At 46.3% G+C, this 20,504-nt stretch overlaps 1 protein-coding gene across 3 annotated transcripts in view; it reads right to left on the reverse strand.

Annotated features, from left to right (window-relative positions):
• The window catches only part of NR5A2 (nuclear receptor subfamily 5 group A member 2), a 150,848-nt gene extending 131,121 nt beyond the window's left edge, over window positions 1-19,727 (reverse strand). The window contains exons 1-4 of one of the 3 annotated variants that reach the window (XM_003823061.5): window positions 19,340-19,727; window positions 7,475-7,612; window positions 3,380-3,498; window positions 1,677-1,818 (exon numbers count right to left, since the gene is read on the reverse strand). In XM_003823061.5, the coding sequence (XP_003823109.1) occupies window positions 1,677-1,818; window positions 3,380-3,498; window positions 7,475-7,612; window positions 19,340-19,403 (463 nt within the window). In that variant the 5' untranslated portion in view covers window positions 19,404-19,727. Of the gene's footprint in view, window positions 1-1,676; window positions 1,819-3,379; window positions 3,499-4,305; window positions 4,403-7,474; window positions 7,613-8,138; window positions 8,325-19,339 lie in introns of those variants that run through there. The other 2 variants (XM_055110030.2, XM_055110022.2) reach the window with 2 other exon arrangements.
• Window positions 19,728-20,504: the final 777 nt, after the last annotated feature.

Genomic DNA, 20,504 nt, shown 5'->3' on the forward strand with positions numbered 1-20,504 from the left:
AAAACAAATTCATTTCAGAAGCTGTCAAGAGAGTCTTCTGCCACAGTGGTGTGTGGAGTCTGCGGCCATGACTAATAAGTTAGTTAGCAGTTCCCTCTAAGTCCATAGTGGCCAATGGCAATTAGACAGAAACTAGAGACCTCTGATAGCTTGTGACATATTGAACTTGCTGGAGGTTAAGTTTTTGAGCTTTTTATCTTAGGATTAGTATCACATTAAAAATTTATTGTAAATTCTAGGTATACAGAATATTGCACAAGATTATAAAGAGTTTTTCATCTGGATGATAATTTATTGAATATTCAGTTGTTTCATATCACTCCTAAGGAAGCATGAGCATGTACCACAAGTGATTTACAATTGTGAAAGCTTAACTTAAAAAAAAGAAAGAAAGTTTAATTATTTAAGGTAAAGAAATGCAGCCTTATTATTTTTGTTGAAAAGGAATTAAATGGCATCATGCAAAATCACAACATTTACTTATCTTCTGAGTCTCTTACTGTATGTAGTAAGCGTCTACCACAATATTTTGCTATTTGGGAAATAATAGTGATTGGTAATAAGAAAATTAATAAGCATCAATTATTTCCTTTCATGATCTCTTAAAAATGATACTGACATTAACAGTCCTTATAATAACCAAAGTGGCTACCTCTGTTCGGAAGAAGCGTGTTAGCTATTCAGCAGATTTATATGATTTTTTTTTTTAGTATTTCTATCAAGTATGAGTTCCATATAACAGAAAAGTTCCAAATAAAAATAGCCTGTGCCTCATTGATCAAATAAAATGCACTCTTGTATCTAGCACCATCGGTGATATGTATCCCTGTTATTGCTTTATTTGCAGTATATTTAATCCATGGAAAGCAAGCAGGTCAGAGGCTAGAAAGCAGCAACATACCATAGTAGTCCATGAACTACAAATTATTTACAGCAGTCACATATTAACTTTACTGCCTGCCAATCTGTACATTGTAGTATAGGGTCTGCTCTTTCAACAAAGTTCAAGTGTGGCTTTTCAGGAGCCACTTTCTTGTTCTTTTCAGACCTTTGCTAATGATTTAATAGTTCATTATTTTTCATGTTTCCTGATTCTCAATTTTTTATTTTGCAGCCTCAATCATTATCTTTTAAAAAAATACATTTCTACACTATCAAAGATAATATCCTACGTGAGAAACTCCTTTTCACCATTAAAGGCTTTAACTCTTAAGAATCATGAAATTAGTAGTTAACACTTATGACAAGCACACCTCTTTTAAAAAGAATTGAAATCAAACTTTTCCTAGGGTATCTTGATTTAAAAACTCAAAGAATATTTTACTTTTAATAGTTTTACAAATTATTCTTGTTTTCAGTTGGATTGCTTTAGTCTTATTTTCATAACCTGATCTTTTTCCCTTTTTTGTGTCTAATGCATCTGCTCCCCAGACTAAAAAAAAGGGGGTGGGCAGGGGAAAGACAACTAATATTTTAAATTTTTTTCCTAGTAGATTTCACCGTGATTAAATGAGACTCAGACTATTCTGCAGATGAAACATAGAAAGATCTTACAGTATTGTCGGTAGTGTTAAAATGCTGGGAAAATAATGTTACCATGCTATAAGTACAATGTTGTTTTAAAGTCCATGTCCTTGGAGAGTTTTAATAGGCAGTAGTCTTTAGAAGAATCTTACCTTCTAGCTTCATTCCAACACTTAGACATTTTTGAAAACGACAGTAAGGACAACGCTTTCTCTGTGTTTTGTCAATTTGGCAGTTCTGGTTTTCTATACATGTGTACCTTTTATTATTTTGGACTGTTCGCTTAAAAAATCCCTATAAGACAGAGAAAATAGTGAGACGTATTATAAATCTAACACCCGTCTTTTCCATTGTTTCATTTTAAGAAAATCACCAGTAAATCCTTTCATTGCACTATTTGAGCCCTTATGTGGTTCTGTGGTTTATTTTACATTTCAGCAACATCAACCTTCCCAAACTGTGCCAGGCCATGGTGGAGATTTTTCTGGCATCAGTTTTATTCTTGAAGAATTACGTCAAATCCTGGGGAGATTTGGCTACACACCATTTTATCCCAACAGTCAGAAAAAATACATTCTATATAGATAAATTTTTTTAAATCTATTTTCCTATTTTCCCCATGTTCCTGATAGAGGTACTCATGAAGTCCTGGCATTGTTTTTAAGTAGTCTGATATAATTTCAGTGATAAACCATTGCAAAATGCCAGTGGAAAAAAACTGAATAGCAAAACACCTCAGAATTTTTTTTTTTTTTTTAACAAATGTCAACACTGGATAGTTAAAAGTAAAAGGATTTAAAGAGCAAAATGGGAAAATGCTCATAATTCCACTGGAATACATTCAAGTATGGGAACTGTTCTTAAAAAGGCAAAACTAATGGAAGGAAAAAGCATGTATCACAGATAGCTGAATTGTAGCACACAGGGTATGAGCTTTCCTTATATTTTATATAAAAGAATTAATCAAAAATAAAATGTGTAGCTTTATAATATAATAAGAGATTTACCAGGATAGTATTCATATTTAACCCACTTGCCACAAAGAGAAACATTCTTACTTTGTTATAGAGAATGGAGGGATTTTCCTGGTGGTGGTTTAAGTAATTGTACTGAGTTTTCCACTTAAAAACAAAAACAAACAAACAAAAAAAACTTTGAAAAATAGTGAATATTGAATTTACTGGGAATGTATTAAAAAGTCCTGAGATAAATTCTTAAAGTATAATTTATATTTTTGGTAACAATATAGCATATTTTACATATTAAAATCCATGCACTTAAATAGGTCATATGATATATTTATAAAAATTATTATATTAAAAACTAAAATCTGATTTCTTGGTCTTTATGATATAAATTTCAAAAAATCCTTAAAATTATTTTGGAATAAATCAAGATGAAATCACACAGTTGGGAATTTAGGCTTTTATGTCTGTGGATAAAGAATGTTTAGACTTATAGCACAGAAATACTCTGAAGTTAAAATGTATTTGGGAAATACTTTGTCATATTCCCTTTCAAGAACAACGATGCTTTAAATATATATAAGTCAAGCAAAATCAATATTTAGGACTGTTAGAAATGGAAGTCTTTCTACAGCTATATCACTTTACTACAATAAAGTATTTTAGAACCATGAGACTGGCAAAGTTTTCTAAACAGCATAAATTTCTTTGCCTTTTGAACTAAATCAGACACACACTTCTAAGAATCATCTCCCTAAGACTCTCTCTTTCTCCCTCATTTTTAGTTGAGTCTTTAAAAAAGGAGCCTAAATTTAGCTTAAAAGAAGTAATCCACCGGTTTATTTTGGTGTTGGACATTATATTTTTCAGGTAGCAATGTGTGAGCAAACCTTGCAGCTTTCACAGGTGAGGAGCCCATAATGGTACCCAGACACTTTATCTCCACACACGGGACAAAGCTCTTCCAGATCTTCATCATAGGAGTAATTCACCATTTTAAATTGAGACACTGAAACAAAAAGAGAAATGTATACACATATTCAATTAATTTACATGTAGGTGTTAATCCTGCAACAAAAAGCATTTTGGTGATTGCTGGGCAAATATCACATGGTAAAATATAAAATAAAAACAATTTTTAGCAAGGTCTTACTGAACTATTTTTACAAGTAAAACATCTTTTGTCATCAATAAGCATGGACCTCATATAATTCCATGTGCCACAAACAATTCCAACTTCTTTTGTTAACATTTTAAACTGACCGCTTTTAAACACAAGTCTCATAACTCCACAAAGCAACAAATAGAGACATGAATTGCATAAGGTGACAGTTTAGAATTTCTTTTAAATCCCTATGAAGTTAAATTCCAAAATATCACCTTCGCCTAAGGTAGAGAAACAAGCGCAGGCTTTATTCCCTCCCTCTTGAAGTGGTTTGCTGCAAGTGCACCTTGCTTACAGGGACAGCAGCACCAATTTGCAAACTCTGTCGACAGAGAAACTGAAGCCCCAGAAACCCGCTTCTCAGCAGCAGCCCACTTTAACTAAACAGCCTGAGGCTCCCAACTTTCAGATCTGTTAGATAATCGAAACATTCAGTTCCGTATTGACAGTACTTTTCTATTCTGGATACTTTCATCTCCTCACGTTTGAAAATCTGTGAAAATAAAAAGAAGGAAAAAGAAAATAGAGGACGCCTGTACGGGGAAAAATACCAGAAGAGTAAAAGACACACAGAAGGGTTTTGGTTTCAAAGTATTGAAGCCCTGTAATGAACCTCACATGTTTCCGATCATCATAGCAAAATATAAACACCTCGAGATCGCCCTATTAAAGTTAAACAGAAATCAGGCCGCCACGACGCGCGGCGCGGCTCACTGCCGGGATCGGGTAACCGCCTTGCTCCGGACGCAGACCCACGAAGGCGTCTTCGCAGCTAAAAGATGACAAACTATGCACAGGAAGGGCAGTGACCAGGAGACCCCAGGAAGTGCCTGATCCGGTATTTCCCGGAGACTCCACATCCACACAGGTCAAGTATGGGAGCGCGGGGCGCGGGTGGGCGGGCACCCGCAGGTCTGCGCAGCCGGGACCCTGCCCGCACTCCCCCGGGCACTCTTCGGCGAAACCCGTGGGCGCACCAGGCTCTCGCCTAGGCTCTACCTCCTGCTACCCAACGGCGCACAAACACGGAGCCGAGTTTGTTTTAAGTTAATCAGTGGCGTTTGCAGGGGGTGGGGCAGGTGGGGGATGGAAACCCACGGCCGGGCAGAAGTTTCCTCTGATTTGTTTACCAAAAAGGAAAGAGAAATAGCCCCCACCCCATCGCCAAAGTCCTCCGCCACAGTATCGCCGCAGTGATGACTTGTTCTTTTGAAAATAAAGTTATTTTTTTTCTCTTTGGTTCCCGAGCTCTTCGGTCGGAAAGGGCCGTCAGGGGGGTCACTTGCAGCACTTTGCGGCTAAGGACTGCGCGCAGACCCGCGGAGTTGACGCGTCTCTTCCCGGGCCACAGAGCCCTAGGTTGGCTCACAGGGGAGTGAGTTAGCCAGAGTTTGGGACCATTCTGAGAAAAGAGGCTCCAGAGGAGGCAGGAGCCTGCCTTCGTGAAATATTAATAAAGGGATGCTAGGCGAGGTCCTCCCAGCGGTGCCAGCCTGAATCCCAGCCGCAAGAGACCCCCACTAGGGTTTTAGGAACCTGGGGGTTTGGGAAAGGCCGAGGGTTCAGAAATTCCTTTATAGCCCCTAGACGTTGATAGCTCTCCTAACAATCGCGATGACAGTCTTGGGGCATGTTTTAGGAACAAGGCGAAAAGCGCACTTTCCCAACTGTGATCTTTTCTACCTCCCCTTCCCCCAACAAAGTAAACTCTAACTTTACACCAAAGGGGCACAGATAGGCAACTGCTTTCAGAGGGACTCCGTGCCTACCTCGGGGACCCGACATCGAAGAAAGACCGAGGCATGAGGTAGAGACCCTCTTGAAAAAACCCAAAGACAGAGGCTGAGTAGGGAGACGCTGCTGTGTGAGGCCTGGGCACCTTTCAGAGTTTCCCAGATGCTCTGGTGCAGCCGAAGTAGGCGTTTGGGGAGGCGAACCCATCGGGCCAAAGAAGCGCCCACACTCTTCCCCAGTTTCGGTCTAGAGAAAAAAGAACGGACGGCGGTGCCTTGGAAAGCTAGGGCCTCAGAGAGGCGCACAAAGTTCCCTCAAAGTTGGGCGCGCTGCTCTGTCCCGGGGCCATGTAGTGGATCGTCTTTCTGGGCTCCTACGGAGGCGTCCCACGTGGGAACCAGAGCAAGCAGGAGAATGGGGTCCCCATCCCCAGGGGCTCCTCCCTACAGGCAGGCCTCTAGTCTCCGACGAAGCCTTGCCCCGGCGCTTCCCATGCTGATTTCGAACCATGGGCTGAGTGGCGACTTCTGAGCCCAGGCACCAAAGAAAAACTACTTCTCTGGTTTGGGGGCACTAGGTAGTGTGTCCAGAAGACCCCTCTCGAACTTTCCAAAGAAAACGTTACCAATAACATTTCTCTCTCCGCTCTCAAAATAAGTCTTTGGCTTCTCGCGCCAGAACGAGAAGCAGAAACTTTCCTTTTGGAGCCAAGAATCGTGCCGGCCTCACCCAGCGACCCCAAGGGTAGGCCCTCTCCGGAGCTGCCGGCTGAGGTCCCCCAACCCAGCCCCCCAGCGCCACTTCCCCGATGCCCCACACTAAACTGGAATTCCAGGTGCCCGGAAGAAAGGCTTCTTTGGACCAACCGGGTTCCCATAGCAGCCAGACCCACAGGTCAGCCTCCGGGGCTTCAGCTCTAGGGGACTCTCACAGCCCTACCTAGAGGCTTGGAGAGACCCCAGGATGACCGATGGGGTAACGGATCACAACCCGCACGGCGCACGCCCTCCAGCTACGTATTTTCCCCTCCGCGGTAGGACGACTACAGGTCCCCCGGCCTGAGCTCCCGGGCGCGCCGCCCACTCAGCACCGCAGAGTGCACCAGCCCTGAACTCTGCTCTCAACACCTCCCAGCCCTTTCAAGTTCGCGCAAGGGGATGGCAGGAAGCGTTCCGGGATCACAGGCCCGCCGGCCCGCACATCCTGCACCCTGGAAGGGGCGAGGATGGAAGAGCACCGGTGACTTTTCCTAGCATTGTTCCCTCCCTGGCCCAGAGCAAATGAGATAAACTTCTGAAGGGCTTAATACAAGCCAGATCTAGGGTTGCTATTTTGGAATGAGGAGAAAATGTAGCCAGTGGGATTTGTTTTTTTTGTTGGCAATCAAGAGCTGGGAAAACGAATGGGACCTCCATATTTTCAGATCTCAGATTTTAAAAGGGGGCAATAAACGAACCGCTGTCCCCCCACCCCCAACTCACTCAGCACTACGCGTACAGGGGATGGGGTTGGGGTAACTTTTTCCCTTCAGTTCTGCCAGCAATGTTGAATTGTCCAAATCCGAGCTGGCTGCGGGTGTCCGCCTGGGCTTTTGGTGTGGTCACATGTATTCTGATAGCGCTAAGACAATCCTTTCGGAGGTCACCTCTTTCTGTAGTTGACTTTCCTAGACTGGGTCGCCTCCCTCCACACAAGAGTACTGGTTGAAGTACAGTACACACCAATTCCAATGACAGAGAACCTGTTCGGGTGTCCAGTGAGACATGCCATTTCTTAGAATGATCTTATTATTCTAAAGTACCTTTAGCCTGAAGCTGCCCTGCTTGGGTTGCCATAGAGCTGGAAGCCTCTCTTTCCTTAATTAGAAGCGGCCAATTAGACGCTGCTTGGAAAAACCTCTGCCCCGCATTGTTCAAGAGCCATAAACTTTCATGTCTGCACCTGGGGAGGGGGCTTGACTCCCGCGGCTGCGAGCGCCCAGCGGGGCTACTCCCGCGCCCGCGCGGGGCGGGAGGCTGAAGCCTGCAGGGCGAGCCCGGGGGTGGGGAAGCAGCGGGAGCCGGAGCACCGCGCGGCGCCTCCTTACCTTGCATGTTTTCCGGCATCTGGCCCTGTTCCCCATGCGATCGAGCCAGTCCCAGGGCTTCCGTCTCCACTTTGGGCAGCATGACAAGGCGACCGCGGGCGGGGATGGGGGATCCGTGTCGGTCCGGAAGCCCAGCACCTGGACACGGGCAGCACAGATTCAACTCCGGCGAAAAGAAGGAAGGGGCGACCGGGGTGCCTGCTAACCCAACCCTCTCGCCTCGCCGGAGCGTGCCTCCGCCTCCTCGGGGCTGCCGGGCAGGACCTCTGAGCCCTGTCCGGTCTCGCAGCTCCGGAGCCGCCCCCAAGCTGCGAGGAGGAGGTCAGGGTTAAAAAAGGAGGCGAGGAAGACAGCGTCCCGGCCCTCTGGTTCGGCTCCGCAAGGGCGCAGGCGGCGGCGGTGGCGAGGACGCAGCTGCCCGGGGCGCGGAGCCGTGAACCGCAGAGCTCCCGGCGGGCAGCGGAGGCGACCGCGGGGCTGCTATTGCCGCCCCGGCTGTGCCGCTGCCACTGCTCCCGGACGGCTCGGGCGACTCCTTCCCCTCCCTCCACCGCCCTCTGGCTCAGGATCGGCAGGGGTCTCTCTCCTCTTTCTCTCGCCTCCCTTCTGTCTCCCCTCCTCTCCGCCCCTTCCCCCTATCTCTCTCTGCCTCCCTCTTGCTCACTATCGCAAGTGTGGAGTTGTGAAGTTCCAACCTCCCTCTCCTGCCTGGTCCACTCCCCGCGCGGGACCGAGAACGGCCCTTCCCAGCCCCGAGGGTGACGGTGCTGGGAAGGACAGGGGGGAAGACGAGGGGGAGAAGGAGGTAAGTAGGGCCAGGGGTTGGGGGAAGGCTGGGTTGAGGGGTGAAGACAGTGAATGCGGACGCGGGTTCCGGACTCAGGTCGGACACTAGCCGCCAGCCAATAAGGATGAGGCTCAGGCTCCAGTCCCCCGGCCTGCCCCAACCTCTTCACCCCGCCTCACCCCCTCCCACCCCACCCTGGCCCGGGGCGGGGGGATGTAAATGCAGCCGGGTCTTACAGCTAGTCAGAAGCGACCTCTGTCTGAGCGTGGCGGCGAAGGAGAAGCAGCCAGAGCGGCAATTTCCTCGATCTGAGGGGAAGCAAGAAGAAGGGATGGGGGCGCGGGTGGGCGTGTGCCCTTGCTAGTGTGTCGGATGAGGAGATGAAGGGAGTTAAACACCCATTTAAACCATTGAAAGGAGAAAATTTAGCTGACCGTTCTTACATGCAGAGTTGGTCTGCGGTCAAGGGTCCTCCAGCTTCAACTCCCCAGGGCACTGAGACCCTGAAGAGGCGACACGTGGGCCCCGGCGCCCTGAAGGGGCCGAGGGTCCGCTCAATGAGAGGCGGGCCACAAGCCAAGAGCTCACTCATAGAATTAGAGGAAGGGGCAGCGACTCCTCTTTCCCCAGTCTGCTCCCTAGTCCCTTCGTTCACTTTTAAAAGACCCTCGACTGGAGCCCAAGATCATCTAAGCGACAGACTTTCCAGTTTTAGTGACCTGTGTTTCCACACGGAATACAAGGATCAGTCCAGGCTGTACTTTTTCATTCTGTTGTCTGATGGGACCATCCACTTGAGGCCGAGGCCCAGCATTTAAAAAATGTTTTAAAGAACCATCTGTTATGCAAGCTCTTCGATCACCAGCCCAGCCGCATCTTCAAAGCTTTCAGATCTCCTCCCAACAAGATGAAAAACATTCTTTCCAGCCTCCTGACTGCATGCGAAATGCCTCATATTTAGGGTCTGCTGTGCAACGAAGTAATTATCAGAGTCCACCCACAAGGGGGTGAATTTGAATCTCAAAAGATCTAAGTTTATTCTATTTGAATGGTATAGAGATTACACATTGAAACTGCCCAATCCGGTATTTGGTGAATTGGAAATTATTCCAACCTTTGCAGTGCATAATGTATATAAAATGGGTTGTTCATCACCCACCCACACCTGGCAATTCAGGTACTACTGACTCTTAATTGATTTGTCATTTTGCTCTTCAAAGTTATTTAGACTTCAGCTTTAGTAGCAACTTCAGGTTTCATGGAAACATTTAAACTTATGAAGGCCTGTCCATTAGTTTGTATGGAGAAGTGGGCTGAAGTTGCCAAAAGCTCCAATTTTTGTGATAGTATCAAGTATCACTGTCACTACATTTCAGTATTCCTAGTTGTTTTAAGTATCACTGAGAACTAAGAAAATAAAGAAAGGGAGTCAGTTTCAGAGCTCACTGCAGTGGTTGCCCTGCTTTGCTCGTGAACTTTGAAAATCAGTTTATTTCAAAGCCTTAATTAAGAAGAACCTCCTCCCACAGCAATGCGAAGAATTTATGGGGGCACTTACGATACAGCACCTTTCCCAGACCCTAGCCTGGCAAGGATGCAGGACTCCAAACCCTTGGTCCTAAGAGGAAACCTCCAATCCCTAGTGTGTGGTGGTGATTTCACCTCTGCTTGGTGAAGCCGGGGGAAGTTAGGAGAGTTGAAAGAAGTTGAAAGAGGGTCTGACAGGACCTTGAAATTGTAGTGTATCAAGAAACCCTGCCTTGGCTTGAGGCTGAAACTGAGGCTGAGGCTGACCTAGTGAGACAAGCTTTGTGACCATGCTCATAACGCCAGCTGCCAGGGCCAGAAGGGACTTGCTTAGGCCACACTAGCGACTTCTTGGTCCATGCCAGTCTACCCTCCCACCACATCCCCAAAAGATGGAGAGTGGTGGTGGCAAAAGGCCAGCTGGCACTCATTTATCTCTCCACAGGTGGACTTTCCAGGAAAGAAAAATCCTCACAAAATGGGAGGGGTGCGGGAGGGAATAGTGGCTGGGGACTGGGTTTTAAAAATCCATGCTTTAAAAAATTAACGGAGGAGCTTGTATCACGGAGGGAAGCCCTTTCCTTTGCTTTGAAAGTCTAGTCCAGGCCAAAACCTAAGCGTAGCAGCGAAATGGAGGGGTACTGAAAGAGCAGAAAGTCTCGAGCGAGAGAAAACGACCTTTCCTAAGAACCAAGGGAACTCCTAGCTCAGAAGCCTAAGCCCTCGGCGCTCCAGGCCTTTAACTCGACGATGGGAAACGCTCCCTGGGGGCAGCCCTATTTCAGATCCCCTGGAAGGATGTCAAGATCCCCGTCAGCAGTGGACGAGGCAAGGAATCTTCCACTGGAATTGATTCTTGCCAGAGACCCGAGGGCACACAAACCTTCCTCAGGTCGCTCCGCAAGGGATTTAAGGAAGCAGCTGGCTCTCCATCCAAGAGGCAGAGGCAGGGGCGGCGGCACCAGGCTTCCAGCGTCAAGCTCATTACTGCCCTCCAAGTGCACCCTTTCTTCTCCCTCAGAACTCCCTCCTCCCTCTGAGCACTCACTCTGGTCCTTTGACCCTTCAATTCTGCTGGGCAAGGGACCCCTGTTGAAGCCGGGGACCCGCTAGCTCAGTGACCTTGGACGGATCTGGGCGTCCCCCAGAAAGCCCTCTCCGAAAGGAAGCTGTGGGAGGAGGAACCCGAGTTCGCGGTGTCTAAGATGGGTTATTTGGGAATGGTTCTGGGTTCCCGAGGCCGCAATATGAAGACAGCCAAGTGGCTGCGGGAAGGCAAAGCAGTTGAGATGTAAGTAGGTGGAACCGGGTCTGTGTGGTTTAAACGCCGGCGCCAGCGGTGGTCTGCACTGACCCATAAATACACCTACCGCGGGTGGACAGACGCATCTCATCCTCCGCCGGGGACATCTTAGCAACTGCCACTGTACCTCGTAGTGCAAGCACACTTAGGAACCCACCCCGTACTTACCGCTGCGGGAATTGTAACTGGTGGCGGAGACCAGAGACTAGAACCCGGGAGGCCTGGGAGTCTGTGGTGGCAACGGGGGACAGCTCTGCTCAACTACCTTGCGCGTTCTCAATTTCTTTGCACTCCCTCTGCCAACTTCTGGCAAACTTCTCTCCTTTTCCCCCACCTCCCCTCCACCTCCTTCTTTCCGACGAGACAGGTCTCCAGGGCTCGCCCTTCCCGGTTCTGACTGTCTTAAAGTGTTGATTGACGGTTGCAATTACGAAGGATGATGGCTCGGGGAGGCTCCCGCAGCCTTGATGAGCCCGAGAAGCGCAGTCCTAGCATATTTTATCCACGCTCGGCGTTAAGGGGCCGTGCGCGCCCCATTCACCCAGCTGGCTGGAGCTGAGGAGGCCTCGCACTCCCCACTCGCGAGGATGCAACTGCCTGCCCTCCTCCCCACCTCCTCCTTCCCGTGGTTCAGCACCGCATTTCGGAGCGTGAGCTGGGAGCAATCAACTCGACCTGACCTGGAAAGTGTTGGTCAGCCCCCGCGCGCTTGACCCGTGCGGGCTGCAGCGGGAAAAAATATCAGGATTTTCAGGAGCGGTTCAGGTTTCCTGGGCTCGCAAAAGATGTGGCAGACACACCTTTCCCCGCGCGCCTGGGTAGATGACCCACCCAAACTTGCACAAAACTTGCAATACCTTCCTCCTTCGAAACAATTTCTCCCGTCTTCTCTTCCATTCCCACTTTTTGGTGCTTTTTAAGAAACCAGGACAATTACTTTTTTCGTCCCACATATCTACCTTTTAGACCCCGAAAGAAGTCTAGATTTTTTTCAGATCTCCATTACTAGGCCAGGATAGCCCGAGGGGGAAGAGGAGCAAGTTTTTCAGCCTACGGGAGCTCCGGGTCTGCCTAATTTTTCCGCCCCTCCCAGCCGAAAAACCCATCAGAAGCTGCTTTTGCCTTTCTCCGAAAAGTTTAGCCACAACTCCAGTTTCATTCCCTGGCTCAGAGGGCTGGGCTACCCGCCCACGCCCGTAGGCTCCACCCGCCCTCATCCCGAGCGCTTTGTATTAGAAACAGACGGGTTAAATTTCAGTACAGCCATAGGAATTACCAGGGAGCGTCGTGTTGATCGAAGCTTTAAAAAAGCAAACCTGAATAGGTGAGCAGTCGTGCCTTGTTAAAAAAAAAAAAAAAAAAAAAAAGCCTTTCTGCTGCACGTGTGAATAACTACTTAAGACATCAACATCAGCCCCTAGAGCAGGATGGCGATTGATTCACAATCACTATGAGAGTATCTCGATCTGGCGTGGCGCGGTTTTTATCGCGGAGGAAAACGAAAGCCGAAGCAATTATCTGGGTAATCCAACCTACCCCCCACCCACCCCCCTGGGCAACCTCCCACCCTTGCCCCAGAGGAAAGGAGGGCTTTTTGGAGGGTTTGGCCTGGATATCGGAATCTACGGCTCTTTGTATAAAAAGAGTTCACTGAAGAACCTTTTCACTTATTTTCTTTGCAGCACGTTGTCCCAACCCAGGGGTCCTGGAGTGCCCCGCCAGGCCCTTAGAAGAATGTAACAGGGAGATCCGGTCTTAAGAAAGGAGTGGGGCAGGGGAAATAATCTCGGGTAGGTGGTCTAGTCTAATCTATCTCTTCCTCTCTGTAATTGAAATGGAAATTTGAGCCAGTTCCAGTTCAAAACTATTGAGACTTCATCCATTGGAATCAATTCTGTCCAGCCTCGGGGCCAACAGAACGACGATCCCGGCGCTAGTAGGCCACAAAGCACCTTGTGAAACTAGCTGAACACTTGCAGTTGCATCCTTTACACCCTCTCCTCCGCTTCAACCTGGGTCAGGAACAAAATCCTTAGCACGAGATTATTCTAGGCTGCCATTTAAATGTATTCGGCGATACTGGAAACTTCTTGATGGAAGTGGTAACATCCTGCATTGCTTCAGAATTCCTCGGCTTTTGCAGCGAGGGGATGGATCCAACCAAACTTCTTCCTTCAGAAAAGCCCCTGCCTGAGCTTCTGATTCTTAAGGTCAAAGAGTGCCGGGACCGCAGAGGTGCGGAGTGCAGCAATTTGGGTCTCACTTGGTCAGCAAAGAAAGTGGGAGCTTGGGAAGGCAAGACTTAACAGTGGTACCGTCACACTCAAGCATGGGGCGTGGAACTAGGGAAAGTGTTATGGTCTGGGCAGTTACAGAGGTTGCACAATTAGAAGGGCGTGGGCTTTTCCAACATGGAGATAACTTTCGCGATTAAGAGATGGTGTACAGTATGTGCCAAGGCTTGAGAGAGATTCACTTGTTTTCTCCAGAGTTTCTTGTCTGGAAACTGGGAAGTTGATTCCAGGAACCAGCAGTGGATTCCGACCAATTTTCTTTCCATTCCTGTAGAGGCCGCTGGAGCAGATGGAGCTTGCAGAAGGCCAGGAAGCAGAGGCTGCAGGCATCCAAACCCTGAGCAAGGAATCCAGCACTTACCATGAAAAATGCTAGCATGGGTGTGGGACTAGCATATCTCACTGCAAGAGGCACAGCTGGGTTTGTCAAAAGTGCTTTTTTTTTTAATTGACACCTAAATTGTCTTTCCCTATCCCCTCCTCTCATGGTACAACAGTATGTTTGTTTATGCTATCTAATTCAGTCACTCAGTTTGAGTGATTTCCCTGCCCTCCTCATACTCACTGACTCTATAACAAGTACATGCTCTGAATCTCCTCTCAGTTCCTTCTCACCATCTGTTGGTAACCCTGCGAGTTGCTACCATACGCCACAAATTCACAAGCTAAACTTCATCCAAACTCCAGAGATCCTTTCCAGGAAACTCCAGAGTAGGGGACCAGAAGTGCCTTTGTCCCACCCCACTCAGACCTCAGTCCTCCCAGATGTGATTTCCACTCTGCTTTCCATACACCACTCCCTGTGCCACCCTTCTGAATTCTAGAAGGATCCAAATATGGTTTCTACTGTGGAATGGAAATGAAGATTAAAAAGCCACTTACAAATATGTTTCTTAAGCTCGAAATGTCTCTTGGAGGAAAGTCTGCATAGACCAACATTGTATTAAATCATAATTCCTTTATATCAACAAGAACAAGTGGTTACCACTTTGGAGAAAGAGTATGTATTTCAGAATATTTCTTGGGTTCTATTTACAGTTCATTCTCTTGACAAGCTGAGTAAATTGCTTGACCTCTGATTCCATTTTTTAATCAGTAAAATTGGGTTAACAAAGTAAACTTTATAGTTAAATGAGACAGTGCCAGGAAAGAAATATATTATGCTGGATATATATATATATATCAGTTCCCCTTTGTCTTTCCCCTTAGCTTCACTCAAACTCATCATTCTGTAAGAAAACTAAAAAGGGAATCACTAACCATTCTAGGATCACCTTCCAGTGGGATGTGCTTGCTAACTTGATTGTCTTGCAGGGCTTGACAAAGTCCTTGGGGACAATTACATTATCACCAGATAAAACTGCTCATATAAGTGCTCATGGTCATCTGCATTCAGGTTATTTGGTGTTTAAAAGTTACACTCCAAATATCTTTTCTTACTTATCAACCACACAAAAACATACATAACAGCTTCCCAAAAGACTAAAGAAGAGACAACCTTTATCAACTTGCCTGGTCAGTTCCAGTTCACATGGTTTTCTCAAGCTTGATCTCTCAAGATCATATTGGTCATATTTCAACACTTCCCCAGGGCCTCCCCAGAGCACAATGCCCTCCTGAAGTTCCTTGAAGCCAACTGGATTTTTCCAAGAAGTCTGTTCCAATAAGGTGAAGCGTGAGGAAGTGCAACTCAAAGAACTAGTTCTATCCTAAGGTAGACTCTAGAGCTGTGGAGTGAAGTTGTCTTGCCTGCCTAGTGCATCCCTGGGGGTGGGGATTGGGTTGGGCCTGTAGGTGGAAGTCTGACAATGTGCCCTTCTCTAGCTCAACTTATGCTCAAGGCTGAATCCAAGATAATCCTAGACATTGTGTCTGGTAGAGGGGTCAAGTAAAGGAGAGAAGCATTAACAAGCCTCTGTTCTCCCTTCCTCTATAAATCTCTCTTGGTTTGTTAGAAGAGGTGTTAAAGATGCCAGGTGTGGTGGCTCACATTTGTAATCCCAGTACTTTGGGAGGCTGAGGTGGGTGGATCACCTGAGGTCAGGATTTCGGGACCAGCCTGGCTAACATGGTGAAACCCCATTTCTACTAAAAATACAAAAAATTAGCCAGGCATGGTGGCGTGCACCTGTAATCCCAGCTGCCTGGGAGGCTGAAGCAGGAGAATCTCTTGAACCCAGAAGGATGAGGCTGCAGTGAGCCAAGATCATGCCATTGCACTCCAGCTTGGGCAACAAGAGTGAAACTCTGCCTCAAAAAAAAAAAAAAAAAAAAAAAAAAGTGTTAAAGAAAAAGAAATCCTTTTTTTGTTTTGTTTTGTTTTGTTTTGTTGAGATAGGGTCTCACTTTGTTGCCCAGGCTGGAGTTCAGGAGTTCAATGGCACAATCACAGCATCCTCAACCTCCCTGGCTCAAGTGATCTTCCTACCTCAACCCCCAAGCCCTAGTCACTGGGACTACAGGCACATGCCACCACACCCACACCCAACTAATTATTTATTTTTTTATTTTTTGTAGAGACTGGGTCTCACTATGTTGCCTAGGCTGGTCTGGATCTCCTGGGCCCAAGTGATCCTCCATCCTCAGTCTCCCAAAGTGTTGGGATTACCAGTTTGAGACGCTGTGCCTGGCCCAAGAACTCTGTTAACTCTGGTCACTACCTGTGGATCCAGGCCAGAAAAGAGGAATCTGAGAAGCACTGTTTTGGAGATGGACTCAGGCATGGAAAGAAGGGAGGCTCTAGAGTTTAGCTTCATAGAAGAAACTGGCAGCCTAAGCCCCAACTATGAGAATCAGAACATGGGCTTGTGTGGCTGGCATTCTAAATAAAGCTCGCTGGAGGTTAGGGTGACATAATGGCTATCACACTTTCCGCTGATGAAACGTCTACTTTCAGAGATCCTTATGAGCACAGAGCTTGCTGGAGGTTATCACTGAAATAAAATCAGACTCAGAGTGTTCAGGGGACCAGATAGCAAGACTCACATTACAGACTCAATACAGTGTTTGCACTGTGTATCATGTACCCCTAAGTATGCAGACATAACCTTCTGTGGATAATATGCAATATTATACTGAGTGCATAAAATATTCTGCAAATGCAGTTAATTTGAAGAATTATGGAAATTTAATATGAATCAAAGCATAATATTAGGCACTGTGGGAGTGGTCAATAAATATTTGTTTTATGCATAACATATTTCCTACCACACAGATATGGCTCTTTTCTTGATATAGGTAAGTATAAAAAGCCTCTAAAGTTAGTACTGCATATTATTCAATGGAATCATCCCACTTGGAAGAAAGAAGTAAACTGAGACCAGAAACCAAGAGTCTGGCCAGTGTCCCAGAGTTAGTTAACTTTAAGGGAACAATCTAGTTATAACCTGAGTGTGCTGCTTTTACACTACAATGAATGATTATCTTGCAGGTAGGCAGAAGGAACAACTTTATCTTAATTCTGCTTTTCTATACAAGCACAGACATCTATACAAAACTTTCATGTAACCATCAGTGTGCATACAAGATGTAGCCCCTAGTTAAAAACCATGGAGACAGCTTTTTAAACAAAAGGAGGCTCATTTCCTAGTACAACACAACTGAATTAAATATAGAATTGTAAACCCTGACTGATGTCTACATACACCGGGCTCGGTTTTGAGAACCACTCAACACAGCCCAACTTGCAATTTGCCATCTGAAAGCTACCCTCGAGACCCTCAGACACTCTCTACAGCTGCACCCGTGGGTTCTTCCCAGTGGGGCTACCCTGGGCAATCAGAAAGACCCATTCAAGGGGCATCTCTCCCTCAGGAATCGGGTCAGGCCCTTCAATCCAACAGTTCAGTCCGAAGGCTCCTCACCGCCCTCTGTTCCTCTCCCTCAGCCCTTTGGATGGCTCCGTCCAGCCATTCACCCTGGGAACGACCGTTAGCACCCTCGTGGAGGCTACGAGGTAAACAGATTGTCTCCCGGTGCCACAGCCGCCTCAGGGTCACTAAGATGTTGCAGGTGCGGATACCTCACAACCACCTGCGGGGCTGCAATACCAGGAGGCAGAGGGGATGTGCTTGGGTTGGGAAGGGGCGGGTGGCTGCGAACAAGATCCTGAAAGAGGTCTCTTTTACCGGCAAATTGACTGGAATTTTGTTATCCCGGAATCCGGCGCCCGGAAGTGCCTGCACAGGTTTAGGATGTTGGGGTAGTCTCGCTGAGGCCAGGGGAGAGCCTTCTTCGGTACTTTTCTTGAGGTTTAGTCCCCAGCAGCCCCTTATGGGCTGGACCGACAGTCCTCCGGTTCCCAGCCCTCTGCGGTGGGACCGATTCCAGAGCTGCAGGTGTTCTCTGTTTACGCTCAGAGTGTACCCGCCTCGGTCCCTTGCGATGTGAGTTGCGCGTGCGGTGGCTGGAAACACAGTTCTTCCAGGGTTGCAGAGAAAAGTGCAACAGCGTCTCTTTCCCCTACCTTACCCTCTTTAATTCACCCATGGGGTCTGGGGGAGACTGTGAGGGATCGGCGTGTGTGGTCTCCCGACCCAGCTCAACTCTATTTTGGCAGCGGCCAGCTGGGGCTGCGCGCAGCAGGAGCCCAAGACCGCCCGCGCGGGCGCGAGCCCCCGAGCGCGCGTCCCCCGTGCGCGCGCAGTCCGCGTCTCCGGCCCGAGCGCGCTCTAGCTGCGGCCCCGGACGCGGAACCGGAGCTGCGCGGAGCTGCCGGGAAGGACTCCTTGCCTGCGCACCGCGGCGGTTCTGCCCGACGAAAAAGATGCGAAATGGTTGTGTGCTTCTCTCTCATCTTTCTTGTGCCTGTATTTTCTGTGTTATCTGCAGAACAATTGATTGTGTGTTACACCCTGCTTACCTTCCCCATGTTTTCTTTTTCGTAAGTATAGAACATTTTTGGTAAACATTTCCTCAAGTGATATACTTTAGGGTGTAGTTGGCCCATAAAAAAAGCAATCTGTGACTCCACTGCATTCTGTGGAGTCAGCTGACTAGGAAGGAAAAAAGAGGAAAAACTCAAGCCTTGATTTTCTTTCTTGTTATAATGGAGCTGAGACTCAGAGAGCTCATGACAGGCCCCTGCAAATTCGGAGGGAAATTCCAGTCTGAAAGCCTAGGCAAATGCTGCCAGAAAAGGCACAGGTCCTTCAAAAACTGGGGAAAGGCAGAAGGGCCTGACTTCCAACAGACAAATAATTACAGACCACTGGGAATCACTTCCCTTCAGTCCTTTACTTTTAGAATTAATTGAATGTAGTCTTGCTATAAAATTCACAAGTTTGTAACTCTATTTTTTAAATGAATAGTAGCTTTATTTACTTATTTCTGTTTGTAAAAACAAAATATACTAATTGTTGCGAGAAACAGTAGCTCTTAACTTCAAATCCTTTACTAATGATGGTCTAGTTTTTTTGTTTTTGTTTTTTTTTTTTTTTTTGGAGGTGGGGGCATGACTTTCATTCCCCAGGAAAATAAAATGAAAATTTTTTACGGTATAAGCAGAGAATAAGACACCATACTTTTGTGTGGGTTGAAAAGTAACAAATACTTGACAGCTATCTGTTAAAGTTTGATCAATGATCACTCAATATGATTAACTTGTTTCAAATTGTTCAAATTTTAGCTTATTATTTCTGATTAAAAATTATCAGAAAATATTAAAGTTGAAATTGATAAAGTATAAATTATATTTTCTGGCTGATTAGGGTATTAGAATGACACCAGTAAACACTAGATATAATGAATAATATTCATATGTTGAAATATCCATTTGCTTTTTTTGAACTGCAAGAAAGATAAATGTGCGATATATATACATAGGCTTATTGTGTGCTTTTAATAAACATAATAGGAAAAGCCATGACTTAAAATGCAAAATCCATCAACAAGATTAAATTATATGTATGTAGTAGCAGAATAAATAGATGATCAATAGAGAAACTCCTACTTACCAATAGGTGTAAGTCCGTGCTTTAAAGACTCTTGTAAATCCCCAGTATCTGAATTAGAAGACATTCTTAGTGAAATTATAGGCAGTTCTTTGGCTTAAAGCAGAAATCATTGAGCAAAAGAAAAGTGCAGCTTGTCAAATTTCGTGGCCTTGGGAAGGACACATCAGACTACAGTAACCCTTAGTGAAAGTTAAGAAAAAGCAAAGGAAAAAAAAAATCCAGAATTCATAAAGTTACAAGCAAGTCTTTCCCTGGACTCTGTACTTTTTCCAACATTAGTGACCTGCTGTAAACCATGTATCCAGTTTCATGATGGTTTCTAATCAGAAGAATGGAAACTTTTGATAGGCTTTGACTCATCACATGACTCTATGCAGGTTGATAAGAGGACCCTGTTATAAAGTGACAGCAAAAGAGATAAGAATTCTTGCCAGATAATGGCAAAGAAATGATTAACTCAGAAGTGGAGAGGTGCTATGCAGCACAGAGAGTGGAAAGTTGTAAAACTGAGGGGTCAGAAGATCAGACTTAGTGGATAAAACTGCAAACCAGCTAACTAACTTAGGCTAACTAAACTTTGGCTTGTGACATACCCCTTGATGTCATCACCTCTTTGCATAGAGGAGGACAGACATAGCTCTTCTGACCTCTGTAAATACATTTTAGATGATAACATTGGCAGACATTAATTCTTTAAGTGATGACTACAAATGTGATCGACACTCTGAAATACTACAGGTAGCATTTCCAAGCTTATGGTTATTTATTTATTCATGTTGTGGTCAACCAACTTTTTTATCGGGCCTATTCATTAGATGAGGAGTTAACCTCAGCTTGTTTCTACATTGGTCATATGGCTAAAACACAATCTATCTCTTTATCCCCAAAAAGTAAAACTTATGCTTTGAGATTAATGCTGGCAAAATGGTGAATATGTAACACATTTTTCATAGTTATAAAGTTATTATTCTTAGGCTGGGCATGGTGGCTCACACCTGTAATCCCAGCACTTTGGGAAGCCAAGGCAGGCGGATCACCTGAGGTCAGGAGTTCGAGACCAGCCTGGCCAACATGGTGAAACCTCCATCTCTACTAAAAATGCAAAAATTAGCTGGGTGTGATGGTGCACCCCTGTAATCCCAGCTACTTGGGAGGCTGAGGCGGG

The sequence above is a fragment of the Pan paniscus genome, chromosome 1, assembly GCF_029289425.2.
Source record: "Pan paniscus chromosome 1, NHGRI_mPanPan1-v2.0_pri, whole genome shotgun sequence".
Classification (NCBI taxonomy): domain Eukaryota; kingdom Metazoa; phylum Chordata; class Mammalia; order Primates; family Hominidae; genus Pan; species Pan paniscus.